Source organism: Perca flavescens, chromosome 10 (genome assembly GCF_004354835.1).
Source record: "Perca flavescens isolate YP-PL-M2 chromosome 10, PFLA_1.0, whole genome shotgun sequence".
NCBI lineage: Eukaryota > Metazoa > Chordata > Actinopteri > Perciformes > Percidae > Perca > Perca flavescens.
In genome coordinates, this window is record NC_041340.1 from 14269509 (window position 1) to 14282837 (window position 13329).

The following is a 13329-nucleotide window of genomic DNA, read 5'->3' on the forward strand; positions in this document are numbered from 1 at the left end:
GGTACCATCGGATGTCATTATTAAGCTTGCAAATAGCTGTGTAAAGTTCTGCAAGTGCCAATATTTGAGAAGCTTCAGTTACTGCAAACAATATTTAACCCCCTCCCTTCTGAGACTATTTCAATACTAGTTGCTTTTATAAATGCTTCCACAGCACAAAACATTTAAAAAAAAAAATGTATCACTGAGTTTAAACATTTGAGTTTTTAACTTTCCCTTTGAAAGTAGCTTTTTATTGCAGACACCAGCATTATCATACCGTTTCATAGCAGTTTCTGATGGGCAACAGCTGCTCAGATGACCTTTAGATGCTTCCTAAAGTCCCCCTCCACTCCAAAATGTGTTTGAACTGTGCAGAATGATGGATCATGCAGAAGGATGTATGTGTAGAGCTGAAACTAGAAGGTCGTTTTCAAATGCATCTGCTCAAATCTCAGTTTAATATAAGCAGGAAGCATGATTTTGTGACGTTACAACTAGTTTAAATAGCGATATGCAACTTTGTGGAAACTTGAAACCATAAGTGCACAAGTAGAAGATATGTTGCACCCAGCAGTTAAACTTTTAAAATGAATTGCATATATTTAGTTGTTTTTTTAATGAGGGAGAATGTAGTTTGTACTAGAGAATAGAATTTCTATTGGAGGTTATTTTTTTTTTTTTAAATCAGTATTTCAAGTAGAGTATTTTTATGTCTTAAAACTTGTCTGAAGGGGATCTTTAAACTTCTGTCCTAGGATTAACTTAATTACTACAGTTTTCTGTATGTGCACAAGTGCAAATTCTTTTCATTTTATAAGGTAGAATCTTTTGGCATGCTGCTACTCAGTCACCTCAACTCTTGTTAACTGTACGTGTTTGTTGCCGAGTGTGCAGACTGATTGGGGAACAAAAGCAGAGAGCAGGTACTTGAACTGTTTTTGATACTTCAGAAAATATAAATGAAAACATCAGCATCTGCACTATGTGGGTACAATTTACTTCTTTTTTTCTTTTTTTTCCACATGCAAACTTTGTGTCTTCCAAGCAGGAATCTTTTGAAAGTAGTGAATGACTACAGTGTTTTTCATCCAAGTATAGTATGTAATTTATTCAACAGAGGTTTTGTCTCAGTCTGAATCCATTCGTGGCTTTCAACCTTTGAAATGGGAGAGGGGAGGCGGGCGGGAGAGACATCTGCCTTGCTTTTAATAGGTATCACAAATGTTTCAGTAATTCCACTCCACCTGAAACTTCCCTCCCCTTCAGCACCCTCCCAAATTACAGCAGTGGAAGGAAGCTGGGACTCTAAGCCTTGCAGTACGTTACTATTTTCCCCAGCTAAGACGATCGGAAAGATTCCTCCTGCAGGCTTGTATAATGGAGGCAAGCAGTCAATCCAGCAGTCAACAGATTCTGTGGAAAGATGTGAGTCCATTTTTTCCCCCATATTTCATGTTTGAATTATTGCACTTTTATTAATTGCAAAAAATCTATTTAAAATAAATTTCAACATTTAGTGTCTTTATGAATACTGTGTAGGAGCTTAGGTCAATATAGTGTTAAGAAAGTGGGAGCACCCCTAAAAATGTGCAGCCCAATAAATTAAGTGCAGGTGGCAACAGTGGTAGTTTAAAAGTGGGGAGGGGGATAGTGTGGTATTTGAGTGTAAGCTTAAAGCAAAATATGTCAGAAGTTTGAATCTTTCATTTTTTTTCATCTAAAAGAATCTGCTGCTCAATCTTTTCTTCTGTGATCTGAGTTTTCTCAGAATTGTATTTTTCCATCTAATTCCTTTTGGCTTTTTGCCTTGGCTTCCTATATTTATTTCCACTCTTATATTCAGTCTCACCTGAACCATTATATTTGCTTTATAGCTAAAATATCATTCTCACATGCAAGCAGCATTCAAATATAGACCAAGAATATTCTTTATTTAAGAACCATTATTGAGGAAGAGGGGGAGGAGGAATTTTTAGCTCTTTTTGGCTCCTTCTTCTTCTTCTTCTTACACTTCTCATATTTCACTTGTTGCCGAACTCAAGAACAATAGAACAAGGGGTAATACCTGCAGAGCACAGTATTATTATCTTTGTATATGAAAAAGCTTTGTTATTGTCCATCAAAGAAAAGGTAAGTGTCCCAGCAGATACTAATCATAGCTGCACTGTAGGTGATGGGTGGAGAATGATGATTAAGAAATTACCAGTGGCTTCATATTTCAGAATAGTTTTCACAGCAATTCAAATGCTTATATGAGCGTACCCCAGTGTGATAAAACACTGCCTCTGCTTGTTGGTTATAAACTACTTCTTCTTTTTTTCTCTCAAAGAAGTGCTCCCTCTCTGCATGATAACAGCAGGGGGCTCCAGGCACTCTTCCTCACAAAGCCCGGCTGATTCTGAACTCCTAAACCTTTAAACACTACTTGGCGAGTGCTACGCACTCAGACTGCTCACCCTGTCTCCATCCCTGCCTTTATTTCTGTCTGTCTCTCAATCCCACCTTCTTCCTGTGAGTATTCAATATCCAAAGCACAGGCAAAGAGAGAGGTTTGTCCTCTACTCAAGTTTCCATTGCTTATGCAACCTGCCACAGGAGAGCAGAGGATTTCAGCCACCGCTTTTTTTTTTTTTTTTTCACTCTGAAAAATCCACAATGAAAGGAATTTCTGGCTCTCTGATTGTAGCACTCTGTTTTTCATCATGCCTTAGGAATGTACACTACTTTGATGTGCCTCACGCTTTCATGGCTACTGTCTCTAATACGTCCAATAAACAATGGTAACAATGTGGAATTCATTAAAGGCAAATGTTTAGTTTTAAGTTTTTAGGAAGCTATCTTGAATGCTTATTAACAATCAGAAATTCAATCCAACAAGCACAGAGTGTAACTGTATGCCATTATTGCTGTATGCTATTTCCTCCTGCATGCCACCTACACACTGTAGTTTTTAAATTAGAAAAAGGCTATGTCAAATATATTTTTCAGGACCATTTTGGATAATTATTTAGCAGTATACCACTCCAAATGTTAGAAAAACCATACAACTATTATTATTAAAAAAATATTATTATTTTAAGAAGTCAGCATGTTAAAGTGCTGCCCAATCATCTGCAACTTAACTACTGTACCAGCCCCAGCCGCAATAAAAAACCAAAGCTGCTTTATCGTCATTATAAAAGACACGGAGATAAGCAACACCAATTTTGCTAATTGAAATTGGTTCATTTTTTTTTATTTTACATATCTGCTTTTCTGTTGTCCTCTGAGACCTTCAAAAGTGGTCCAGTGTGAATGAGAAGCTTTCATTTTCTCCTCGCTGGAGCTCTGGTGGAACAAAAGCCTCTCTTTATTAATTTGCGGCCTTGAGCCTAGGGAATTGACTACAGCAGGCAAGTTTTTTTTTTGTTGAGGAAAAGTGTAATAAATGTAACTTTTCCATGGCTGTTGTAGCAGTCTGTTCTTCCCTTCATTTGGCATGGGGATGGTTATATTATTGTCATTAGTAGTCTTATTGATGGATACATTTTGCAGACGAGAGACCAAATCAAATGGTCTCTCTTCTGATTAAATGCAATACTGATCGAAAAGGAGAAAATACTGAAACTGAAAATACTGAAACTGAAAAGGAGGAAATATAAATTCAGTCGTGAAAATAATAAATTAAAAGCAATACTTGTACATTTTGGGAAATGTGCATAGAGGCTTTCTTGATGAGAATTAGTTAGATGAGAGGAATTATACTACTATCATATATCTCCATTACTGTAAATTAGAGATGGTCTGATACCATTTTTTGCTTCCCGATACTGATTCCGATACCTGAACTTGCGTATCTGCCGATACCGAGTACCGATCCGATACCAGTGGGTCATATATTTTATTATGTTTTAACAGCTGTATACTACTATCTCTGTATGGATGGGATATGATTTCTATCTTTGTTGTCTGTCTGGCTCAGGTTAAACTCTTTGTAAAACATGAACAAACACAAATGCCACAGAACTTTCTTTTATTTTCCAGTTTGACAGTCAGTTATAACGGAAAAAGAACATAAATAAACTACTTTAACGTAGACTTTCTTTAGGGCTTTATTACGTGGTATCGGATCGGTGCATAAACTCCAGTACTTCCCGATACCGATACCAGCGTTTTAGGCAATATCGGAGCAAATACCGATACTGGTATCGGTATCGGACCATCTCTACTGTAAATAGAGTTGTGAACTAGGGGTGGGGGTATTTCATATGTTGCTTGTTTTGAATGTAAAAGGACGTAAAAGCAGTAATATTTGTTTGTTGCGTACTGACGTAGCATATTACATGACATGGTAAAGGTACGTTTGAGACAAATAATGCTATAAGTAACTGTTCTGGATTACTCATCTAAAGTGTTTTTGTCTAATTAGTTACTTTGTTAAACAGACTGGACCGATGTTTCACCCCATGACAATTATGAATCACAGCCTCAAATGTTGGTCTTGATGAGCTGCAGCATTTATTTATGGATAAAATTAAACCTACACTGTACATTTACTACCACCTCACAACTTTACTCACTGCTCTCTTTGGTGCACCGTTGTTAATATCTCCACCGGAAACTGAAACTTAAGTCCCACTGGCATGGTTTCGTTTATGCTACTTTTATATGGTTCTATTTTAATTATTTCTCCTTTCTTCATAAGTAGGCCAACTCGTTTTTGTTATTTGAGTAGTTTATTTTTCACCGGGTTTACACTGGCCACTGAAGGGCGCATGTTAAGCAATAGTGCGGTTTCTACAGCACGCGCTGTGCCACAGAGCCGATGTGGAGCAGTTGTTTCTGTGTCTCGTCTATCAGGCACGAGAAAATCTTGCATGAAAACCCACTGATAATCTATTATAAACAATATAGAAGACATATTATATATGATATAAATGATCTGATACTGATAAATGATCACATATGCATCCCCTGCTTGCCAACCTTTTGTATTTTCAATACATTTGGGCAATGGCAAATGGGGAAACACCAACACTCACATCTTCACACTCACTCTGACTCAATTGCTAAAACACAATTTCTGAAACCATGCTCCATTTTCTGAAAACATTAAACACAAAACCTCATCTTCAAGCACTATTTACAAAACCTCTGACTCCTCTCGCAAAATTAAACTTTCGCCTCAAAAAAAGTTTTACCTGTGTTCAAAATCAAACACTGCTCTCAAATCATAAACAAAGTGATATCCACCATCAAGCAGTCAGTAAACAATACCTAAAAAAATAGAAAACACATTGCTCAAAACATATAGTTCTCAGGGAGAAGTACATTTTTAATCTCAAAACAAATTTAATATTTTTCTGTTATTGTCTTTTGATGAATGAAAACATGTTCTATCATAGTAGCTCAAAATTGATCAGAAATGACTACTCTGCTTTGCTCTTTGCAATTTCTTTTGTTCTTCCTCCTCCTTGTACCCCTATTTTTTACAATACTGTACCCTGCATCTCACAAAGTTGTCCTTTGTCTCTGATACTGTAATTCTTGTTCTTTGTTGATATGAACCTGCAACCAGTCAAAATCTATTTAGCAGTCAGTACTGTTAACAAATGGAAAGCACAATGTTCAGGGACATACAATGTGTTCATTGTACAGTATACAGCCTACAATGCACTGTACTATAGTATACAATACTAAAAAGGGACAAACATTCCTCTTCATCCTCGTATTTGATTGTTGCCACTTGTGTTTACCAGTATGGATGACATGTGCAGAATGTGTTTTGAGAATGAGAATGTGTTTAGAGTTTTCCTGAAAAGTCCAAGTGAGATCTGCAAATTGTTTTTTACTATGTGAAATGGTTTAAGGTATTGACAACAGACTGCACAATTAGCTAAAGGAGTTCAGGCAACTGAGAACTTTGTTCAGCCAATGGGTTTTAGTGTTTTAGAAATTGAGAAAAACTGTAATTACTCAGCAACAAAATTTCAAGGTCCTATGGCTGGTCCCTGTGGTCCCTGTGGTCCAGCCAGAAACATGTGACTATAACATCAACCTACAGGCTACGATCATTATATTATATGTTAGGTAACATTGAAGATTCAAGTGCAGTGTCCGTTTGAGGTGTGGCCATTCAGAGCACGTGCCCTTTCAGAACAGGCCAATTGCTTTGCTCCCGGTATCACTGCTTTCAGTGTTGTCGTGGGGGGGGGGGCTTGCCTATTTGAACATGTGCCCATGGGTCGATTGGGTGGGACGAATGGGGAAAAACATTTCCCAAATCGGCAGCTCCTCTCTTACTTCACAACTATTTATGAAGCTACAGCCACCAGCATGTTAGCATAGCTGAGCATAAAGCATGGATCCAAAATCCACCCACCAGCACCTTTAAAGTTCACTAATTAACACGTCATATTTTGTTTATCAACAATATGGGGTTTTGTTTTTTGTGAGGTTACAACCACACATTGTTAAACAAAGGAGATAGAGCATGTTAATCAGCAGAGGTGTCAAAAGTATTCACATGCATTACTCAAGTAGAAGTATAGATACTAGGGTTTGAAAAGACTTCTGTAGAAGTTGAAGTATCAACTCAAGCTTTTTACTCAAGTATAAGTGTAAAAGTACTAGTTTCAAAACTACTTCAAGTATAAAAGTAAAAGTAATGTAAGGCGGAAAAAATGCCATTAAGGACAAAAGCTTAGCCCACCCCACAGGGGCCTATAGTGCACTACCCCACCTCCACAAAAAGACATTTTTCTGAAGGCCATAATGACTATAATGTTATATTAAAATCATACCTGCAAACTCAGAAGGGCTGAAAAAGGTGACACATCTTTGAGTCTGTGTTTTTCAGACAACGGCAGCTACAGTCTGGTGTTATAATCCTCTCCAGTGAAATACAGACACACTTTTACACCATTTAGCTGTCAGCATTTTAACCGTGTTTACTCCAGCTGCTAGCTAGCGGGAGGCCAACGTTACCTGCTGCCAACTTTAGTGTTAACTAGCATCCCGTGCAGCGATGTTTCAGTTCCCTCTAAAGTCCGTTTTCGGAGCATCAGAGAGAAACGCAGGCATTTATGTGGCACCTAAATAAGGCACCGAAATCCGCGTTGCTATTCAGTCCGGTACATAATGGTCGTTAAGGCACCGGTGCCGTATTAGCATCGGGTTTGTGCAGGTGCGATGCATCGCGTACAAACCAATAGGGTGTCGGAATGGTATATGTTTACACTTCTCATCCAATCACAATCAAATTCACTCTATCCGGATGGCGCGATTTATCTGGATAGGTTTTTTTTTTGTGTGTGTTTTTTTGAACGATGACAAGCCGGAATGAAAACAAGCCAAACTGAAATAGGAGTAACGAGGCTATTTTCAAAATGTAAGGAGTAGAAAGTACAGATAATTGCGTGAAAATGTAAGGAGTAGAAGTAAAAAGTCTGCTGTAAAATAATTACTCCAGTAAAGTACAGATACCCAAAATTTCTACTCAAGTAAGGTAACAAAGTATTTGTACTTCGTTACTTGACACCTCTGTTAATCAGTGAGCTTTCACCATATATACAGTAATATTGAAACTATATTGTTTGCAGGTTGAGGTGGGAAAAGAGAAGAAGGCCAAGTACCACACCTACCAGCGAGTGGCTCTGGTTCTGGCTCTGGTCTTTCTCGTTTTGGCTCTCTGTGTTTTCAGCCTGAGATATCTGTGGAGCCCCAGTCTGGGGAAGGTAAGCCTAAATATCACCTAATTGTTTGTCAGTCATCAGGCTTATTGCCACTGTCTGTGGTAAGTGTGGTCTTCAGATGAAGGACACAATAGCAAATCATACAGTTTCCCTCAAGGAAAAGAAAATATGCGAGTAAGGAATAATGGACAGCCACACAAAGAGCCAAAGGCAGTCTCTGCCGTGTGTATTGTATTCTGCTAGATTAAAAGATGTGTGGGCTACGGAAAAAGACAGCTGTGTTTTGCTCTGCTCATGTTTTGGCTGTCAGATCTGTAATTTCATGAATTCTTGGACGAAACCACAAGCCGCTTTATACTGTTGCAAATGTCGACCTGTTGCATTTATCTACTTTCTGCTCACATTGTAAACATCTTCTCACAATGACAGATTCTGATAACTCAAAGCTGAACCTAATTGCTGTTGACCAGAGTGGCTGCAGCAGGACTGAAACCTCTTGGCAATGTAACTGGGATAAACTCTTGTTCTGGCAATTCATCTTGTAAAATCCAATTCAATCACACTTGGAGAACGTTTTCACTCTGCTCTTTCCCCCTGATTTTCTCAGGGGCCCAAAAAAGCTAATTTACCCAAGCTAGGAGGAAAAATACATCTATAATTTCACATCCAGAAATTGGAAGCTCTATATGTTCTGAGCACAGAGAGAAAATGATTGCAATAAAATGATGGTTAAAATTGAGCACATACGTTTCAAACTTGCATGCATTAGTCTGCTTTGTGTGTAATGTCTTTGTTATGCCTAGTAAACATTAATTCAGAACACCCTCTGCCACAATTCTGCTTCCATTAAGATACACATTTCAAGTGCCATCAGTCTCTTCTGAGCTCAGGTTAACCAAGGTTCATCTGCATTTCCTGTGTAGCCAGTATTGTCTACGTTCTCTCCTTTCAACATAGATATGAATCACCATTGAGCCATCTCCTTTGTCCTTGTTAAATATTTCATGCCGGAGGTAGAGCAGTCATTATTTCTACTTTAATAAGCTGTGATCATTCTCACGTGGCACAAAATGTGTTGATGGCAGAGGTTGCCCAGGCGATGAATATCAAACCTGTGCACCCTGGGTTTTGCTTTAATGGGGTCTTGAGGGGTATGCTCATTCTCTGGCCTCCTCATCAGTGAGTGAGATGGAGCACCTTCAAAGGAGAATCACCTGTCTGTCAGATAGGAAGGAAGCTCCCTCGGACACAGCATGGCAGTGAAACTAAGGTATGTATCCTCAGTAAAACTATCTGGAGACTTTTTGAAGGTAAAGAGATGGATTGATACAGTGAATGGATGGATGGATGGATCAGCGCTGCAGCCAGCACCTTGTTGTTTGGTGAACAGGTATTGGGTGCAATGCAGCAGGACACTTAACACACCAGCTCATCCTGAGCAGTGTCTGGCACCTCAGACTGATCTCATGAAGTGGCGTATGTATGACAATTCGTATGCCATTATTGGCGTGTTAACAAGACGCTTAATCGCTTTTTAGCGTGTTTATCAACGCCGTTTGGCCTCCATTGACTTACATTACCTTGTGATTGTGTGTGAATTGATGCCATAGCGAGTAGTATGAAAGGGCGAAAATCATCGTAGGGAGATTGGTCGGGGTGGAAGATGGGTAAAACACGGGACTTTCTCCTAGGATAGCGGGGATCGCGTCCCGCGTGTCACATTTCCTTTGTGTCCCACGTGTCACGTTTCTTTTCCACGTTTGTTTTTTTCCCTAAACCCAACCAGTTCTTCTTTTCCTAAACACAACGTTTTTTTCTTTTCCTAAACCCAACTCGCGTGTCACGTTTCCTAAACACCGTAGCTTTCTTATTTTCCTAAACCCAACCCGCGTGTCACATTTCCTAAACCCAACCGTAGCCTCGCGATAACACGTAACATCGTAATAACACGCGACGTGGCTTTAGAAAGTGCCATGTATTTTTACGCTGTGACGTTGCAGACAAACATATACGCGGATAGCTCAAAATGCATACAGATAACACACCACTTGGCTTAAGAAAGTAGGCATGTATGTTTACACAAAGTCATGATATCACGTTGGGCACCTACATGTATAGACTCTGGGCAGCAGAGCACATCTGAAGCCAAGGGGAGTGTACACCATTAATTTAGGAAACAGTTGAGTTGTTATTTTATTTGAGCACAAAGATGAGCATAGTGACAACTCAAATTCAACTCAAGTAAAGTGCTTCCCTTAGAGTCCTTGAACATGGAATATATTAGCTTGGATACAACAAAGACATATGTTACCAAGGTTCTAATGGATTTTTATTACTTCCCCAACTCCAGGTTGCCCGGAAATATTCTTAAATCAAGATTAACCAGAGAGGTCACGTATGCATGGTGCTTATTTAAGATGATGTATAAGGAGTAGTCACATCAACTGCCCAACTCGCACGGTTGACTTGAATATTCTTTGAAACTGTACTATATATTTCTAAGAATTATCACTTAATGCTGCAAAAGCACAGTTTTAGTGTCTTTCAGCTTATCGTTTTGGTTTTCTGCCCACAACTTTACTATTTTGGCTCTCATCAGCATGGTCTCCAGCTGCAGCAGGCAGCCATTAAAGTAAAAAGCCCTGATAAAATCACTGTACACTGCATGCCCATCACTAAGAGGCTGACAGACAAAGTTAGCTGGTGAACATAGTGGAACATTTAGCAGCTAAAGAGCCAGAGATTTCCCTCAGGAGTTGATGGAGACTGAAGGAGCTAAAGGGAGGGTGAATATTGGACTTCATGTGCATTTGTAGAAAGTCATATGCTCAACTTTAAAAGATGATAATGATAATATATTGTGGTTGTTTTTACAGCCTGTTGTGCCAAAATATAAATTAATGCAGATTTAAGACAAATATGGAATATATAAGGTGGAGACGTTGTGTCTTCTCTCTGGTTACATAGGCCATGTAACATGTTAACGCACCGTCACTGTTTTAGTACAAAACTGATTTAGTTGATGAAGCTTGTATTCTTGCTTTTCTCCCAGTATGGAAAGTTTTGATTGCAAAGTGGCCTCAAAAACTGCCAGTTTATTATTACTATAGAACATAAGAAAGTGATCATTTTTGAAAAAGAAGGGCTCTGAAATGTGCAGCAACAGATTCACAAATGCAAAACAGGTACAGAGAAAGTTCCTAATGTGGTCCCTTCTCAGTTTGAAATCTGTTCTTCCTCCTGCTGTTTTGACAGATGCTGATCACCTGAGATGAGAGGAGCAAACTGTAAGAGTCACACCCTTTTTACAGTTAGAAAAAGAAAGAGGTGCTGGAGCACACTAGGAAGTACTCTGACATTACTTAGATGGTGGTATGGCGTTTTACTTCCAGGTTTAAAACAAGGGATACTCTGCTATCAGTTGGACTTTTTCAATTTAAGGATCAAAACTGACAAATCTGAGAATCCACAGCTTTCAAGTTAACAAGCAAAGAAAGTCCTAATGCTGCCTTAGATCTCATTACAATAAACATTGATTGCAAATGGGTTCTGCTTCTAAAAATCTCTTGAAATGCGACAATTACTTTTGTGCTCAGTCAATATTTGGATTTATGGACATGCACTTAAAACAATTACTAGGCTTCTAGCTATCACTCAAACAAAACACACACACACACACATTACATACTATATTATATATCACATATTGCATAGCACTTCAACCTCAGCATTTCTAATTAGAAGTTGAAACCACTGCACGACTACAGCCACGAACACCCCTTGTCTATTTTTACAGTTTACCAAAGCAACGTGACCTCGGCTTTGTATGAATAACCACAGAATGGTAATTTGCTCTGTGCATTGTATTTCAACATGACATGATAACCGCTTGGGATCTTCTTTTAATTACCTGAAAACATATGTTGTTACACAGGCCTGGGGAAGATAGTTTGCCATCATTCTGTGCGCGCGTGCGTGTGCGTGTGTGTGTGTGTGTACGCATCAGTGTGCATTGTGTGTTACTAGATTAGGTGCCTCTGCATTCTCTTTTGGCTTACGGCAAATTTCTGTTTACTATGTGCTCATTATTGTTCTGGGCCACAAGTCTCACTGGGGAATTTTGCCTCCTTGTAAATTAATCCTCTGTTATTACCAGTAACTCAGCAACTCTGTGAAAATGGAATCTGGCTGGTGAATCCAACAGGAAAGTGAGAATAATTTGCCTTGATGAAATTATTTTAAGAAATCGTAAAGAACTAAATCTAGATGTTGATGTCTGCTGTGTTGAATGTTTGTAGGGCACAGCATCCAAAATCAAAATTTCTGTACATTAGATTTGATATATTTGCTGCCATTTTTAATTCATGAACCACTTTGAGCGAGATTATCTGCAGACCAGCAGCCATAGACTGAGTAATTGTGAACCTGTGGACATTGTAAACCCGTTTTTCCTGTGGCACATTGAAGAGCTCACAGGTGTAGGTCTGTAAGGCAAAACTGCCTGAGAAATACATGAATGTCAGACCTGAGGAAAGTGCTCTATTATTCAAGCTGAAATTGCATTGCTCACCTTGATGCCTTTCCCTCTCCGGTCCCAAGGTAGCTGCTGAGTTGTCGCTCCTGATGGCCTCTTAAATGCCTCACTGTCAGGACCGGCTTCCTTAATGAACACTGCTGTGCCTGCTGCTTTTCTACTGGTCACAGGTGGATGGCTTTTCAAGGCCGGTCGCCCCTTTGTTTATTTATTGCTCGTGGGCTGTGTATACCCAACATCCCCTCAGTGTCCAGATGTCAACATGCAACAGGGGAGGGAGACACAAGATTTGATCATGATATGATTCTACTATCCTTTTTCTTAGTTTGTCTCCAGGAACAAAACAAGACAGTGCTAACTTCTCCTCACTTTCGGTTTGTTTACTCCGTCTCGTGTGGAGGAATTATTATTCTGGGGAGGCAGCCAGGCTTATCAAAACAGCTGGTTTGGCAAGACCTTTTTGGGGGGCCTGCCCCTCAGTCTGTAATCTTTTCTGATATTACACGTCCGGCTCATTCATTCAGTAGCAGGCCAGTGTCCACTGGTGTTTCTCCCTGGCTGTTAAATTAGGCTGCTATGGGCTCCCTCCTAAAATGATGCATTATGCCTTCTACTCTGGGAGCAGTCAGGAAGAGGGAGGGTATGCAGATCGGGAAGAACAAAAGAGAGTTGTTTTAAATTGTTGCCAGTGGAGTGCCTGAGGTAGGAAGGCTTCATGGCGGTTGTGGCACATTGCCTTCGTCTGGGATGATGACTGCTACAGAGAGCGTGACAGCACTGCAAAGCCCACCGGGAATTATTTATTGTGCCATACAGCACTTTAGTACGACTGTGATTTTCTTTTTAGAAGCAAGACTAATACGGGTGTTGGAGAGATCCGCATCTTAATTGCCAGTACTACATTTTGCCAATCCACCAGCACCTCATGTGCAGCATGTTGTATGTTCAGTGCGGTGGGTAAACAGACACAAATGCTTGCCTTTTTTTTTCCCAGACTCTGTTTCTTTCTCCTCTCTGTCCCACCAGTGTGACTGCCAAGAAGACTCCTCTGCTCTGTTGTACAATTTAGAATGTGATTGAGCTTTCACATCCACTTTCACTCTCCCAGTAAGTCTGCACCGCTTATAGCCTTGATGTGCA

General features: G+C 39.6%; 1 protein-coding gene and 1 long non-coding RNA gene across 2 annotated transcripts in view; one reads left to right on the forward strand and one right to left on the reverse strand.

Moving 5' to 3' along the window:
* Positions 1-13329, reverse strand: part of LOC114562309 (uncharacterized) — a 202891-nt gene that overhangs the window by 162467 nt on the left and 27095 nt on the right. The window lies entirely within an intron of this gene.
* The window catches only part of tnmd (tenomodulin), a 56050-nt gene continuing 43955 nt past the window's right edge, over positions 1235-13329 (forward strand). The window contains exons 1-2 of the mRNA XM_028588640.1: positions 1235-1407; positions 7563-7697. Coding sequence (XP_028444441.1) covers positions 1360-1407; positions 7563-7697 — 183 coding nt within the window. The 5' untranslated portion in view covers positions 1235-1359. The remainder of the gene's footprint in view (positions 1408-7562; positions 7698-13329) is intronic.